This window comes from Oncorhynchus masou, chromosome 27 (genome assembly GCF_036934945.1).
Source record: "Oncorhynchus masou masou isolate Uvic2021 chromosome 27, UVic_Omas_1.1, whole genome shotgun sequence".
Taxonomy (NCBI): Eukaryota; Metazoa; Chordata; class Actinopteri; order Salmoniformes; family Salmonidae; genus Oncorhynchus; species Oncorhynchus masou.
The window spans coordinates 40129903-40146770 of NC_088238.1; the positions used below are offsets into that span (position 1 = coordinate 40129903).

The following is a 16868-nucleotide window of genomic DNA, read 5'->3' on the forward strand; positions in this document are numbered from 1 at the left end:
TGTCACGTTAAGGAGATTAGCCAACAATACTCAGACTCTCTGGCAGAATAGAATATGGTTCAAGTCGACCATGGAAGTGAATGGTGTATGAAACTCTCCTAGTTTCCTTCCAGACATCCTCCTAGGACATTAGACATACATTTATGACCTGTGACAAGACAAGTAAAAGTGTACGACTATTTTTAGGACCCTTAACTTAACATAAATACATCTTCACCTTACCCCATGACCGATTGTGCTGGTGGAGGATGGAAAAGTATGCCCCCTTGTCTGTCTGTCTATATATATATATATTATATATAGCAGCCACAATAACCTGATTGTACTTAAACAAGGCTAAGCTCCTTACAGCCTGCAGCAGTAAACATTCCTAACTTCCTCGTCAACCATGTCCAAGTACAGCAGAATGTCGTCAAAGGAATCCCACCCACACACGCATGTACGCACACACACACGTCTCACTGGATCTAATGCAAGAACATCCTACACAGCAATTTATTTGATTTTATACACATTATAAAAAGTAGCAAAAACTAAAACAATCACTCCCATTGACATAGCCTGTTGGTAAGGAATCCAGATTTGTAAACATTCAATCTGTTCTTAAGTCATGATGATTAAAATATAAGTAACTGACTGTAAAGGGAATTTATTTATTCATGCTATAAGCACAGGTCAATGTTGTAAAGTGTTTATAAAACTGCTTATAGCAACTTTACAAACCATTTATAAACCCTTAGGACATTAATGTAAAGTGTTCCCAATGGGTCGGTTATAGTAGAAGACATCAAGAATCCAGTAACAGTAGAGATTCAAACAGACATTTGCTTACATTTTACCAGTTGAATAAAAATGTGGTCTTTCTTTCAACTTCTAACTGAACATTTCTGACCAAATTCTGGTCTTTCTTTCAAAGTATAACTGACCAAAAAACAACATTCACAGTTGATTATAGAATTGGTTCAAACGGAAAGCATTGGACACATAGCTACTGTACTCGCATGTACAGAAATAAGTTCTGTTCAACAGATTTTTAAAAAAGCCATAAAAGCAGTGTAACAATGGACAAATCTTTGAATTAAACTACATGCTAAACTTGTCTTACCAATGATCAGTTGCATTGGGAGTAAGTGAGTCTCAAAAAACAGCTGGTATGCTTTGACAAAGACAGATGATACAAAACACAAATACAACAACACTAAAAATCAAGTGTTTCATTTCACTGGGCGTTCCAACATTCAGTCCTAAATGCATCCAGACCCCAGAGAGTTTTCTGGCTGGATTTACCAAGCAAGGGTCAGTCAGTCTCTGTTGTTTCCAGATCAAGGTTCCAACAAACACAGTTTTCTGTTTCTTGACTTGTTTGTTGATCGTTCTCCCCTTGGCTCGGAGTAGTTAAAAGTCACCCTTTAGGCACCGAGTTAGGATCAGTTTTACCCTCCCAAAACAAATACAAACTGATCTTACGTCAGTGACTATAGGGGCAGCTTTATCAGTGTATAGGGCTCTCAACCAGAGTTTTTGTTTTTGTTTGGTCAGTATACTTTTTCAGTCTCACGGGTTCCACACCACGGTTGCTGTGACTACTGCATAAAGACGTCATCTGGCTCGATGTTGAACAGCTGGGAGCATGTTCATGAGTGACGTTCTAACGTTTACAGAATGGTCCGATAGAAATATATCTTGAGTACAGTATTCCTGGTCAATGTTTTCATGTTTACTGGGTTACTGCATAATGACATCAGGCTGGATGTTGAAGAGCAGGTCGTCGTTGCCCCTCCTGACCTCCAGCAGCAGGGCTGTCTCCTCCGTGAGCGCCCCTTGTAGATCAACTGTGGTCAGCAGAGGACGGCCGTTCAGCTTCACAATGATGTCACCGTCTCGGATACCACCTCTGTGTGTAGAAAGGAGGATGAGGGTAAAAAAAACATTATTTTGAGATGAGGAAGGCTATAGTGCAAAGAGAGACACGTGGGTAAAGATATTAAAAGTATGAAAGAGTGATAAATTACTCCTTTAAGAAAACCAAGAGATGTAATGAAATAGTCCATGCTAAATTTCCACGCAAAGTCAGCTTGACCCTTCTCAGAGAAACTATGCTATTTGCACAGTGTATGGTAGCTTTGACTGAGGCCACCTACTTCTGTGCAGGAGAGTGAGGCACCACTTCATGGACGTAGATCCCACTAGAGACATCAGGGAAGTCTGGGTTCTGCTGCTTCAGCTCCTCAACCAGCCTACACCAAGACGAATTAGAAACGTCTGTCTTGGTTTAACACACTATTATTGGTAACTGTAGTATTGCACAGTGTCATTCTTGCATAAGACTTACGCTGGGTTGATGGTGAGCATCCTTATTCCAATGAACCGTTTCTTCAATGATCTCACTTCTTTAAAAGAAAAAAACTATAATTTGCCTTTAACATACATAATAATACATTATTTGCCTTTGTTGAATTATAATGTGATCATACCAGTAGCTAATAGCTGTCTGGCTATCTCAAACATAGTTACCTTTGCTCAACTTGTCCATTGATTTGTTGAGGAAGAGTGTTATCCTATCATATACGAGGGGCGGGCCTGGCTTTACTTTTCATGTCCATTGATTCGTTGAGGAAGTGTGTTGTCCTATCAGAGGGGAGGTGCGGGCCTACCTTTGCTCTGCTTGTCCAACGATTCCTTGAGAAAGCGTGTGATCCTATCAGAAGGGATGGCGAAGGAGATCCCAGCAGCCACTTTCAGAGTGTTGATGCCAATCACCTCCCCGTCCTGGTGGCAGTCAGACAAACAACTTAACAGAGTGTTACGAATAGGAACTGGATCACAACTGATACCGATCACCTCCCCGTCCTGATGGCAGACAATACAGGGTGACAGGTTATTAGGGTTTTAGAACAGGGCTGGCTCCATTGAATTAAATAGAACACTACAATAGACATTAATATCCTGGTAACGTGACCAAAAAGATGGCCATCTTGGGATACTTTCATACTGGTGTATTTAAAAAAGCTCTATGGCTGTCTCACTACTGCCTCTACTCAATATCAATCACAGTGAAGATCGTGAAAAAGTGTTGGGGGCCCGACATAACACTTACCAAGTTAACTAGAGGTCCACCTGAATTTCCATACTGAGAAAATATCAAAAACAATAAATCAATCAATTATTCAGTCAATAAATGGGATGTGTATGTAGTTGTCTGACAGCTAGACAGCCTTTTGAGTTGGTTATAAGTGAAGTCTGCTATAATTGCCCTTTAAATAGAGTTAAGTTAAATTGAATAGAATTGATTGTCTCACGTTGATGATGGCGTCTGTCTGTATATAGTCCATGTCAGAGTCTCTGATGCCCAGCTCCTTCCCGTCTCTCTGTGCAGTGCTCACGATCCCTGTGGTAACCGTGTTCTGGAGAGCGAAGGGGCTGCCAATGGCAACCACAAACTCACCAGGTCTAAGGTCGGCCGAGTGGCCTAGCAACAGCACCGGGAGCTTTTTCTGAGAGGGAGGAAGGGGATAGAAAGAAAGGGGTGACTGAGAGAAGCATTAAAGGGGGGCTGAATTTCCTGATTTTTACTAATTTCTCTGCCTGGCCATTAAGAAAAGCAGCGGCCATAACTGGGGGGGGGGGGGGGGGGTTAAATTGGGTGCCTCTTGTGTGTGTGATTGCATGTGGTAAGCGTTTGTACATTCAGTACACAGTTACAGTCACTAACCCTTCCAGATAATATGTGTCTTGAAGTCGCCTAGGCTATCTAACTTCTTTCGCCAATTGGCTTCAGCTGGCTGGTGTGCAAACTTGGCAAAGTTGGTTTGACATTGGATGGATAGCCTATCTCTGGGGCTAGTTAGGGACGGTCAATAAACTTCACAACGGAATTGAGACAATATTTTTATGTTGCACATCTTTTAGTTGTCTCATTAAATGCTTTCAATATTTGTATATTAATTATCCTTTTTAAACTTTGCAGTACATTTTGACACGAGAATACATGTTTCTGACTCATATCGTGATGTGAGATTCAGAAATAGAGTAAAAGAGAGAGTGACCGGGCTGTGTAGGAATTCTTTGAGGTCTTTCTCACTGCTCACTCGTTTCCCTGTCTTTCTCTCTGTAGGCAGATCCATTGTTTTGGAGACTTTAGGGGCTTTCGTTGATTGAACACCTACGTAATATGGTTGACTGGCCCATCTTAAAATCCCCCTACTTATTATCCCTAAAGTGGTAGGGTCCGTGTCATAATCTATGCACCTGGGCCTAAAACATTCAGCTACACCCAGGGGTGAATTGAATTGAACTGTGTTTCACCACGCCTGATTAATCCTATCACAAACAGGATATGACATCAGTCATAACTATTTGTGACCTCAGACATTCATGACATCCATCAAATAGCTATTCATCTCATTAACATACAGGAATTTGCCCTGGGTTTTCTCTTTTCTTTGTTGTTTCTTTGTTCCTATTCCCCCTGTTTTTAACAGTAAGACCTTCTTATTGTAGAATACAATACAGCTATTATGTGAACCAGAACATGGTATTTGGACGGTTCCATTTGAAATAATTCAGTGTCAGTCTTCCTCTAACCTCAAACATTGTTGTTGCATATGTCTCATTACAATGAACAATAGGTCTAGAGATCTGACAATAGGCCCATGCATAAGAACATGCCTAAAACAAAAAGGCAGCATGTCTTTTGTCGGACTCTTACGCAATATCTAATTCAGAAAGTAAACAACCTTTCAATTCCAACTGGATTAGGAATTTCTGTGTACTTCCTGAATTGACTGGAATTGAAACGAAATTGACCCCAATCCTGAGACACACTCCTCTCACCAGTGGGTTGACTTTGATGGTGGCGATGTCTGACTTCTTATCGATGTCCTTGATGGTCGCTTCGTAGACGTCACCATTGTGCATCTGGACCTTGAGCTGCTGACGGCCCGACACAGGCCTGGTGCTGGAGACTACATGGGCGTTGGTCACTATCAAACCTGTGTCTGACATCACAAAGCCTGACCCACTGGACAGAGGGACATTCCGGCCGAACAGAGGGTGCCTGGGGGTCAAGAGGTCAATATAGAGCTCAAAAGAGGTCAAGATAGAACAACAAGACAAGAGTTTACTGTGATGTGTTTTGTGTTTATTGCTTATGATGAGAGATTACATAAGATCTACACTGTTGTGAAGTTACTACCAGTAAGTTATATGTGATAAAAATGATTATTTTGGTTCAACCATCATTACGCATACTTTACAGACACAACACACACTGTTGTACAACATAAGATTGTATCTGAGGCTGCCTACACAAACACACTTTACCTGAGGAAAAGTTCAATGTGGACAACAGCCGGTGCAATCTTCTCAACCACGTCAGCTATGAAGTTAAACTTGTACCTGGGACTGGTGGGGTGTGAAGTACCTATACTAGCGGGAAGAATTACTCATGTTAATAATATAACACATTCACTCCTCTACACTCTCACCTCTCCAGCAATCGTACGTTCGCTTCTTAACATGTTACCTGCCACCTTAAGTGCAGGAAAAGAATATATTGGAAACGCTTTACTTAAACCATCCACATATAATGATGTATAACTTGTTATAAGCATGTATGAGCCTTCATAATGTTGCGTAACGCTTTTATTAAATGCACTGCTTAAAAGTGGTCACAAAGTATTTTATTTTACCTTTATTTTACCAGTCAGTTAAGAACAAATTCTTATTTTCAATGACGGTCTAGGAACAGTGGGTTAACTGCCTGTTCAAGGGCAGAATGACAGACTTTGTACAGGAGTGTTTTCAGGTTTGATCAAGTGGTCAGTAAAAACTTGACTTTAAAAATAGCCACAAGAACAGCAACAACAACAACATTAAAATAGCAATAACACTTTTTTTTTTTAGTCCGACGAGTACAGGTTCTTAGGTGAACTTCCTTTGCAATACCCTTCAATATTTGTTTTCTATACTCCACCCTTCCCTACATGAAACCTCAGTAATTTGGTATAAAAACAGCTGGGTAGTTTCGCCGGGCTGCGCTCCTTCAGGGCCATGAAAAAGCCTTAGTGGCCTGTGCGTGAGTGTGTGTGCTTGTGTGTGTGGCGTGCTGCAGTAAACTAATGTTAATTACGGTCGGTTATTTCCAGCACATGGCGGTCTGCTCCGCTGGCTGGTGTTCGTTCTCCTCAGCTGACCGTGGTTTCCTGTGACTCGACAGCCTTGGCTATGTGTGTGTGCGTGTATGTGCATGCATGCGTGCGTATGTGTGTTTGTGTGTGTGTGTGTGTGTGTGTGTGTGTGTGTGTGTGTGTGTGTGTGTGTATATGTGTGCGTGCGTATGTGTGTGTGATCGCCTTGGCTCGTATAAACAATCAGGTTACACAGCTGATTTTAGAGAGCAGACAAACAACACACCCTGTCCTGGAACTAGCTGGCGGTGTACTAGTGACCTAAATATTAAAAGCATGATGTCCATTCAGTTACTCCTATTCATCTCATGCAGTGTTAGCAGGGCCAGGAGTTTTTCCTGCACAGATGACCTGCTCAGGAAAAACTTTCTATAACTACGGTCCAGAGTTTTTCTTAGTCAGGACACATGGTCAGGGAAAAACTCCTGTCTCTACATTTTAGACTCTACATGGCTCTACATCTGGCTCTACATGGCTCTACATTTTAGACTCTACATGGCTCTACATTTTAGACTCTACATGGCTCTACATCTGGCTCTACATTTTAGACTCTACATGGCTCTACATTTTAGACTCTACATGGCTCTACATCTGGCTCTACATTTTAGACTCTACATGGCTCTACATTTTAGACTCTACATGGCTCTACATTTTAGACCACATGGCTCTACATCTGGCTCTACATTTTAGGACTATTCCCAACACATCCTATCCATTTGCTAATCAAATATTTGGCTATGGTCATCCTCCTAACCAATTGTAAATTGTTGGGTAAGGGAGTGTAGAATTAAACATGCAAGCAAAGGGGAATCTCAGAAGAGCATATTTCAGCACTAGGCTACAAATCGGCCCTCTTTAGTTGGCTAACCAAGCATTAGAAAACCAAACCAGTGGATGGCACAATATTGACAGTAACCATGGAAAAACTCAACTCGGCCATTATTCTAGCCTGATCCCAGATTTGTTTGTGCTGTTTTGTCAACAATAACCATATGAGAGTAGCAAAACATTACAAACAAATGTGGGACTACAGGCTACTATTATCCTGAGTGGTGGCCAAAAAGCTTTGAGATGACTCTGGAAAATGTGTTTTTTGATCGAAGAACAGTTTGAAGATACTAAACATGTCATTAGCCTGAAGGCCAGCTCATCCTAATGATAATGACAAGATAATTTTAGGTTTAGTCTAAAGTGGTAGTAGGCCTATCTGAAATAACTCAAGGATGACTTGTGTTTAAATACATGTTGTACGTTGAATGGGTTCATATGATGATATAGTATTTGACTGAAGTAAGAGTGAGTAATTCTTTTGCCCAATTATTATGGCTGATCAAAAGATCCATTAGTGGAAAAAGATCAGAATTGGCCAGCCTGTTTAAACATAGCCATATAGACCGAGACATGAGAGGCAAGTGAAAGGTATGTGAGATCTGAGAAGTAAAAACAACATGTAAACAGTACTCCTCTCCTAGTACTACTTATAGATATCTCTACTCCTAACTCAACAATCCCACACTGTAATGCAGCACTGGCAATGATCCGTTTAGTTAAAGGAAACTTAAGTAATTGGCCAATTATTGGAGAAATTCAGATAAAATGCCACCAATCACAAATCTTTATGTGAGTTCTCTACAAAGCCCTTCATTCTAATTGGCTCATGGATGATTTCGACCAATGAGCAGATCAGATTAGGTGCAGAAATCTCATCAGTCAGTCATCCTTATCCCTCTTCTTACAAACTCCATGTACTCAGTCATATGAGCAGACATTGGTCTTTCAATCTTGGGTCATGGCTCTTTCAATTTTTCAAACACATCTATTGGTTCCATTGCACCAGGTAAGCTCAATCAATCCCAATTGCACAGTCAAAATGATTTCAAATAGTAGTTGAACCCAAGTCTGCTACATGCTTTAAAAGTACCACACACCATTAAGCCCTCTTGTGATCAAAGTCAAGACAAATCGGATATGCCATAATTTTTCATAGGCCTTCCTGCTTCCTGTAAAGTATCCTTAGGTAAACAGTGATGTCTATGCCACACATTACAATCCAATTCTGTTTCCCTCATTAGTGAGAAAGTATTATTTGGGTCAGGTCAAATAATTGCCCAATTTGAAAGGCCTATCTTTCAATGAATTCGGTGTACGAGAAACTATATCTTATTATTTTCATCCTACAAATACATATATATTTTGAGGCTATTTATACAGAAAATTGGTATACAACCTGTATAAACTCTATTTATAATGATATGACAATATTTTAGGTTGACTATAATTCCATTACACAATTTCTAAGACATCACATGCCTAACTTTTATTTTCCTGCAAAAGTAAAAGCAAGGAATGCATTACGTATGCCTCTACTGCCATTAATTTCAATTAAACTGGTTTTGGATTTCTCTCTGACCGAGATGGCTGCCATTTTTTGCCCCATTATGGAACTTTGAGTTGATGACATATCCCCTCTAGTAATTTAATAGAATCTCTATGTTGGTACATTCTTTTAAACAAAGGGTGGGTCTAATCCTGAATGCCGATGAGTTAAAATTGCATTTCAGCTGGAATAACTCAATGCCTTGTGTGCAAATACACGTTGTAAGTTAAATGGGTTCATATGTTGGTATACTATTAGACTGAATAATACCATATCATCATATGCTAATGTCATACACATATTCACTACTGTTCAAAAGTTTGGGGTCACTTAGAAATGTCCTTGTTGTTGAAAGAAAAGCACATTAAAATAACATCAAATTGATTAGAAATTGGGTGTAGACATTGTTAATGTTGAAAATGACTATTGTAGATGGAAACGGCAGATTTTTTATGGAATATTTACATAGGCGTAAAAAGGCCCATTATCGGCATCCATCACTTCTCGGTTCCAATGGCACGTTGTGTTAGCTAATCCAAGTTTATCCTTTTAAAAGGCTAATTGATCATTAGAAAACCCTTTTGCAATTATGTTAGCACAGCTGACAACTGTTGTTCTGATTAAAGAAGAAATAAAAATTGGCTTTCTTAAACTAGTTGAGTATCTGGAGCATCAGCATTAGTGAGTTCGGTTACAGGCTCAAAATGGCTAGAAACAAAGACCTTTCTTCTGAAACTCGTCAGTCTATTCCTGTTCTGAGAAATTAAGGCTATTCCATGCGAGAAATGGTCAAGAAACTGAAGATCTCATGCAACGCTGTGTACTACTCTCTTCACAGAACAGCGCAAACTGGCTCTAATCAGAATAGAAAGAGGAGTGGGAAGCCCCGGTGCACAACTGAGCAAGAGAACATTAGAGTACAGAGAGAAGTACATTAGAGTGTCTAGTTTGAGAAACAGACACCTCACAAGTCCTCAACTGGCAGCTTCATTAAATAGTACCGGTAAAACACCAGTTTCAACGTCAACAGTGAAGAGGCAACTCCGGAATGCTGGTCTTCTTGGCAGAGTTGCAAAGAAAAAGCCATATCTCAGACTGGCCAATAAAAATAAAAGATTAAGATGGGCAAAATGAACACAGACACTGGACAAAGGAACTTTGCCTAGAAGGCCAGCATCCCGGAGTTTCTTTCAAAAACAAGGACATTTCTAAGTGAGCCCAAACTTTTGAACAGTAGTGTGTATCATATCATATACGGTTTGCAACATCCGTGCCAATATATCCTCCAAACACTGGCTTCTTGGGCATTATGAAGTGGCATTATGAAAACGTTCTGAATAGAAACCAAGGCAACTGCCACCTTTGGCCAGGAAATGCCTATAACCTCCTGAGACCCAGCAATTTTATGGTAAGTGTGTGTAATTGTGTAATTATCCTATTTGTGAGTTTGATATTCAGATTTTTTCTATACTTAACTATCTCAGGAATAGTTTGGTGAGGTTACTGAGCAGTCCCAGCTAGCACATAACGTTCTGACAACCATGTGTTTCTTAGGGCTTGGTGAGAGCGTTGTTGTCCTATCGTTGAATTGCATTCAAACTTCCCCCAACATTCTGGGAATGGTCATTCTGGGAATGGTCTCTTAACTTGACAAAATAACGTTATTTTCTTGATATTTTATTACTTTAACGGAACACTTCATTTCAGTTCAAAAATAGTTACATTATATACATTTTTTGGTAATGTTCTAGGAACGTCTTCAAAACTGCTTTGACATTGGGTATGTTCTCAAATAGTTCAGAGAACGTTAAGAAACAACGTTCTTCTGTGTGAATTTCAATACTTCAGCATAACGTTTCCTACAGGTTTCCTTTTGGTTCTATTTAAAGCAACATTCTCAAATTTTTCCGAGAACATTAAGAAACAACGTTCTTCTGTGGGAATATCAGTACTTCAGCATAGCGTTTTCTGCAGGTTTCCTTAATGTTATATTTAAAGTCGTGTTCTCTGAACATTTAAGAAAACTTTCCATTAAAAAAAACACAAGAAAACATTAGCAACATTCAAAAAACGTTCTAAGAATGTTATTTAAAAACATATACATTCCGTTCTCAGCGTCAACAAAATTCTCTCTAACCTCTTATCTTGTTAAGTGTGTTCAGGTATGTTGGCCACACCCACTAACTAGCCGCACCTGATCTTAACGTTTCCTTTGAAATGGGTTCTGTTTGAAAAGACTAAAATGAAAAGCTTTGTATAAATTTAAAATAAACCATGGCATGCTAGCTCCATCCTGGTTGTGCAGTAGACTAATTCCATGGATAGAGAACAGAATATAATAGTGTTTGAATCTCACTGATGCCATGCCACAATAAAAAAATAAATGTGTTTGCATGATTAATGCAAATTAATTTCCATGTGTCCTATCTGTGCTTGAAGTTCAAAACAGTTAACCTAAGCTAGCAGTCTTATTAAAAGTCTTATTGAAACATTCAGTGAAAGTTTTAAGGAAGTTATTCAAAAACCTCCAAATAACCTTTACATTTAAAATGTTATTTAATTACATTCAAATAACATAATTGTAGTTCTCAGAATGTTAATAAAACCTCCCAGGAAAACATTCAGGGAACCATAGTAAAACGTTCTCAGAACCTCCCTGCAACCTAAAATTAACATGCCCAGAGCGAGATACATTTCCACTTCTCAGAACATTCCATTTTTTTTTTACATTTTACCAATCAGGCTTTGTTCCCAGAACCAACGGGAAACCAAAAACTTACATTGAAGCCACTTCTAAGGAACCAAATGTGCTAGCTGTAATTTTAACATTATATAGAAGCTAAATAACAGTAAGAGCTAAATAACAATAATAAATGTCCTCTGTAGTGGACATCAGGATGTGCCAACTATGTTTTTTGTCTACTGTCCCCATTTACTGTCATGTTTATTTTACCTAATGGCCACTACAAGGCACATACGATAACAATAATAATGTTGTTATTTTTTCAGTTTTTTCACACTAAACGCGTTTGTTTTTGCTGGGAAAAAATAACACAGGAAAGGCTGATAAAAAAAATAGACAGGAAAACAAACATTACATTCTGACAAGTGAACTCAGTCATTCAGTGGCTGGTCATTAGTTTCATCGTGTGAGACTGTAATCTATAGGGAGTCTGGCTGAGAATAATTACGGTGATCAGTTTCGCTCGCCCAATCTTAAACTAAATTATTTGGAGAAACACAAACCTGGCCTCAGGTCAGTGTCTAGGGGCAAAGTTGTAGGGTTTAACTTTAATGACCCAGACAGTCTGCTGTCTTCCCCTTTTGACAAAGGAGGTGTTTAGGGGTTGCTAATTATATTCCTCCAGCCTAGTCTATATTTATGTCTCAAATGGGCACCCTATTCCCTATATAGTGCATTGAGCCCCCAAAAAGTAGTGCACTATATGTAAACATCTATTCAATTATCCATCCATGTCTATTGTATGACGTGTCACTGTGTTTGCAGCCTATACATTTCTGCTGTTACTGATTAATGTTGAGCTACAGTATGCCTATATGTTGCAGATGTTATTGTTGTTGTTTTCTTTTTAGACACAAATGACTTACCTTTGTTATTGTTGATTTCGCATGGTCCCTTCTGGACCGAGGTGATGGCAGGCAGCCCCTGCTGCAGAGCCTTCCTACTCTGCGCCTTCAGCTGACACACGTTCCCATAGGTAACGCCGTCACTGCCGCAAACTTTGTGACCCAATTTGCACTGACAAAAGCCCTTGGCTAGCCGCTTTCCGGCCGGGTGCTTGCATTCGAGTCCATCACCGCAGGGTAGGTCATCTTTGCGCCCGCATGGGTCGCTTTCTCCCTGGGCGCAAACCAGGCAGCAGTTGCATCGGTCTGGAACGTACCCCATCGCGCAGCTAGGGCTGGGGCAAGTGCTCACGTCGCACCGCTCCGAGCATTTTGGTTTGGGCTCAGCCCCGACGAAGTTCACGATATAGTAAAGAACCGTAGCAAACAGTAGGACCTGCATCGTTTGCGATCAAGTGCAGTGGAGATATGAGAAAATAAAAACGATAAAATAATAACAAATAATGTTAGGCTAAGTATTTACACGGTCATGTTCGTTGTAAAACGGTCTCCGGTAATTTGGGAAGATTGAACAACGAGCAACACTCCACACTTTTACGCATCTCTTTCACAAGACTGTCGAGATAAAATTACGCTTGCAGGGCAGACATCCGGGATTTTCTTAAAACTGAAAAGTTCTCAACTCATATGCAGCCGCCCGTGGTTGATCCAGATTAAATGGGAAACATTATCCCAAAGGAGTGGAAACTGATCCCAAATATGCCGATATTATGCGTCTAACCGATGCACTGGCTGGCGCTATATTTGCAATGAACACCAATGAGTCTCAGCCCAGCAGTGCGGTGCCTTTTGTTTTTTCAGTTTTTTAAAGATCTAATATCGTTCGTTGCGTCTGGTCTGGCTCTGCCCCTCCAAAGCGCAAGTGATCTTGACCAACCACCATGTCACAAGAGGACAACAATGGAAATAAATCCCAGACTTTATTGTGTGTTATCTTCGATGGTTTTATTTGTATTTTTCAAGTTTTATGTGTGCTTGTTTTTAAAATCGTCGAATTAATAAACGAAGCCAAAGTAGCCCCGCAAAGCAGGAGGTCGTTGACAATAAAAACGCGACCCCAGGAGGCAGAGCGTTGGACCCTCTTGACCACGCATAACTCTTCGGTCTACTCTTTATCATATCTAGCATGAACGTTGTCATCATACCTTGAGAGGCATGACTTCGAAATTAACGTTGTTGTCAGTAGCAACACAACCTGGACAATATTATACATGGGGGCCCAAAAAAAGTGTCGAAATATTGATGTAAATTATTGGGTCTCTGTCAAACAACATGGGCATCCATGCAGCTAGTGACTAATCTGACACATTCTATTTTTTCCCCTTTCAAAACATTAAGTAATCCATTCCTCAGTCTGGATGTGAATGGGTGCATGAGTGCGTCCCAAATGGCACCCTATTCCCCATATAGCAGACTACTTTTGAGCCTTATGGGCCCTATGTGCCATTTAGGACACATGCTGTATAGTACCATGTTTTTATAAGTACCCCTTTTAAGGACAATTTATAATGACCAGCCAGTAACCGGCATAATGGCAGATGTGGTTCTGTTTTTAGCACATACTTCTTTCTTTCTCCCTCTCTCTCTCTTGTTCTCTCTCTAAGGGGAATGGGCATAACATGGTTAGAGCTAATAAATGTTTGTCATAGTATATAAGTGAGGGTGTCCACCAAGTCATATGGGACGCATCCCAAATAGCACCCTATCCCCTGTATAGTGCACTACTTTATACCACGTCCTATAGTGGGTATGTTTATTTAAAAACTCAATGTCAATCACTCCTGGCACTTTTCGGAAACACTGGACCCCTTGTTCCAGTCACATGTATCCATTGTGCTGGCCGTTAACGGGCAGGGATGCAAACTGGTGAGGTCCCAAAAAGGTGACACTTTTGTTTTGCACTGAAACATGCAAAAAAATCCCTGCAGGGTAAAATGCAGGTTTTAAATAATTAAACAACAAATAATATGATCTACATGATCAGTCTCTGTGTGTAAAATAAAAAGTGGTTAATGTGAACCCAACTCACAGCTAAAAAATGTAAAGAAAGCAATCCGATGTTATTTGTTACCTAGACTTTCCTGCAAATGACACCCAAGTCTTGAGAAAAAAACAATACACTAATATTGCAGTTAGCCACGACAGCCTTTATAATAGAACGCTTGTGACCACACATATCTAAATATTACACTTGGGGAAAAAAACATAATTTTTTATTTAACTAGGCAAGTGTGCTCAGAACAAATTCTTATTTACAATGGCAACCTACACCGGCCAAACCTTGGACGACACTGGGCTAATTGTGCGCCACCCAAACACGGCTGGTTGTGATAAACACGCCTGGAGTTGAACTAGGGTGTCTGTAGTGACTCTAGCACTGAAATGCAGTGCCTTAGACCGCTGCACCACTCGGGAGCTAGCTTAAGTAGAAATAGAATGAAACAAACAGGCATTCAATTTTTGCTCTATTATAGTGGCCACTATAGTAGGGAAAGGGGGATAAATAGTCAGTTGTACAACTCAATGCATTCAACTGAAATGTGTCTTCTGCATTTAACCCAACCCCTCTGAATCAGAGTAGACATAGATCAAGTGCACAAGGCTACAGGTGTGCAAAAAGAACATTCACAGAGTCAAACATTGAATAATCCCCCCTCACCCACACACAAGTGATACTGTCAAGTTCAACACAACAAAAGGAATATCTTTGGGCTACACTGCACATTATTACATTGTACACTTTCTGCCTGAGGACATCTGTTCTGCAATGTGCCAGCAGAGGGTCAGCAGAGAATGATCCAATTTGTTGGCATAATTGATCTCTTTCAGGCAGAGAGTACACCTGGCATACCCCCTTTGTATCTGTATTGAACAAGTGAGAACGAGGTAGTGTGTGTGGTGTTCCCTTCACCTCTATATAGTGGCATCCAGTTTAAGCCAGGCCCCAGCTGCAGACCCATTTAACTGTTTAACAAGCAACGCCTCATTTTCACCCAATTCTCTCATTCTGAAAATTAACCACATACTGTAGAGGGAAAACATTAGTTCACATATAGTAGTTAGTTTGTAATCTAGTTAACATTTCACACAGATTGCCAGGGTCCAGTAAGCAACTAACTCAAAGATAACTTGGGGATCGGCAAGGAGTCGTATCACGTTACCAGTTCATACTATAGCGAATTGGTTAGGTTACTAACGTTAGCTCATCTGATGTAACGTTGTCTGACTTTATTAGCCAGCTAATTTTCACACCATAAAATCAATTATTTGATCAGTTAAATTGGCTAATGTTGCTCAACATTTCTCTGGCTTGCTAAAGGATCATTCGATCCAGCTAACGCTAGCATGATACTTAACAATTCTAACAATACTTGTTCCACCACACTTTCTCCCTCACCTCAAACTTTCCAAATGCCAGTTGTTTTTCGGTTACTGCTCATGAAGTATGCTTCATCACCTTCTCACCCCGGTCTCCATTGTCAGGTTTCTCACCTAACTCTTCGATACCCTTCAGGCCAGGGGACGCGCTGATAGGTCACCTATTTTGGATTCAAAACGGCGAATTTCGCCGAAAGGGGATTAGTTTGAAGCCCCTGAATGGGGGAAGCAGTGCTTGGTGATATTTTGACGATTCCTAAGCATACTTTAGATGTGTTATTTTTAGGATTAAAATATGGGATTGTTGCTGAAGTTGTGATATTGCTGTACTGAATATGCCACTCATGACCGAAAAGCAAGACGCAGCATTGTTCTTTCTCTTTGCCTGTAACCACATTTTAGTAGTCATGATTTCAAGGCATATTTTGTTTACATAATTCCAATTCAGCATGTTGTTAATTTGAGGTCTTTGAAGTGTGTCTTTGAAGTGAGTCCACTGACAGATTACGGTCTCTCTCTCCCCCCCCCCCCTCCATCTATCTCTCCCTCTCCATGTCTTTCTCCCTTATTTTCTACACCATCTGGAGAAGCCAGACAAGCGTTTCATCTGGCTTGTATTTACCGAAGCACCCTCACCACTGCTCAAAGATTTAGCACTATTTGTGGATAGGGTTCCAGGTGTGCAGTCCATATTGTTTTTACTCTCACAAAATACATTCACGCCACTATAACCTTTAACAACTGGACCTCCATACTCCCGTTATCTTCTCTTATATTACTTTTATTACATATGCAGTACCAGTCAAAAGTTTGGACACACCTACTCATTCAAGGGTTTTTCTTTATTTTTTTTACTATTTTCTACATTACAGAATAATAGTGAAGACATCAAAACTATGAAATAACCCATATGGAATCATGTAGTAACCAAAAAAGTGTTAAACAAATCAAACTATATTTTATATTTGAGATTCTTCAAAGTAGCCACCCTTTGCCTTGATGACAACTTTGCATACTCTTGGCATTCTCTCAAACAGCTTCACGAGGTAGTCACCTGGAATGTATTTCAATTAACAGGTGTGCCTTGTAAAAAGTTAATTTGTGGAATTTCTTTCCTTCTTAATGCTTTGAGCCCCTCAGTTGTGCTGTGACAAGGTAGAGGTGGTATACAGAAGATAGCCCTATTTGGTAAAATACCAAGTCCATGTTATGACACTCCATCATTACTTTAAGATATGAAGGTCAGTCAATATGGAACATTTCAAGTACTTTGAAAG

The 16868-nt window shown here is 40.1% G+C and overlaps 1 protein-coding gene across 3 annotated transcripts; it reads right to left on the reverse strand.

The window, feature by feature from the left end:
• Nucleotides 1-456: 456 nt before the first annotated feature.
• LOC135516136 (serine protease HTRA3-like) lies at nucleotides 457-13290 on the reverse strand. Of its 3 annotated transcripts, none has more exons than XM_064940203.1 (9): nucleotides 12175-13290; nucleotides 5323-5422; nucleotides 4834-5056; nucleotides 3300-3494; nucleotides 3098-3130; nucleotides 2655-2850; nucleotides 2333-2390; nucleotides 2142-2237; nucleotides 457-1894 (listed from the first exon to the last, which is right to left on the reverse strand). In XM_064940203.1, the coding sequence occupies exons 1-9, from the start codon at nucleotides 12593-12595 to the stop codon at nucleotides 1726-1728; spliced, it is 1491 nt and encodes a 496-aa protein (XP_064796275.1). In that variant the 5' UTR covers nucleotides 12596-13290; the 3' UTR covers nucleotides 457-1725. The 3 variants fall into 3 exon arrangements, with proteins under 3 accessions (XP_064796275.1, XP_064796276.1, XP_064796277.1); XM_064940204.1 differs by having other exon boundaries at nucleotides 2655-2769; nucleotides 12175-13287; XM_064940205.1 differs by lacking the exon at nucleotides 3098-3130 and having other exon boundaries at nucleotides 2655-2769; nucleotides 12175-13288.
• Nucleotides 13291-16868: the final 3578 nt, after the last annotated feature.

Excerpts from the sequence above, each read along its gene's own strand:
- LOC135516136 (XM_064940203.1), bottom strand. The coding sequence starts at position 12,595 with ATGCAGGTCCTACTGTTTGCTACGGTTCTTTACTATATCGTGAACTTC. Across the intron at positions 3,495-4,833 it reads CCATCAAAGTCAACCCACTG|AAAAAGCTCCCGGTGCTGTT; the intron begins GTGAGAGGAGTG and ends CCTCCCTCTCAG. Across the intron at positions 2,238-2,332 it reads ATGCTCACCATCAACCCAGC|GCTGGTTGAGGAGCTGAAGC; the intron begins GTAAGTCTTATG and ends GTCTTGGTGTAG.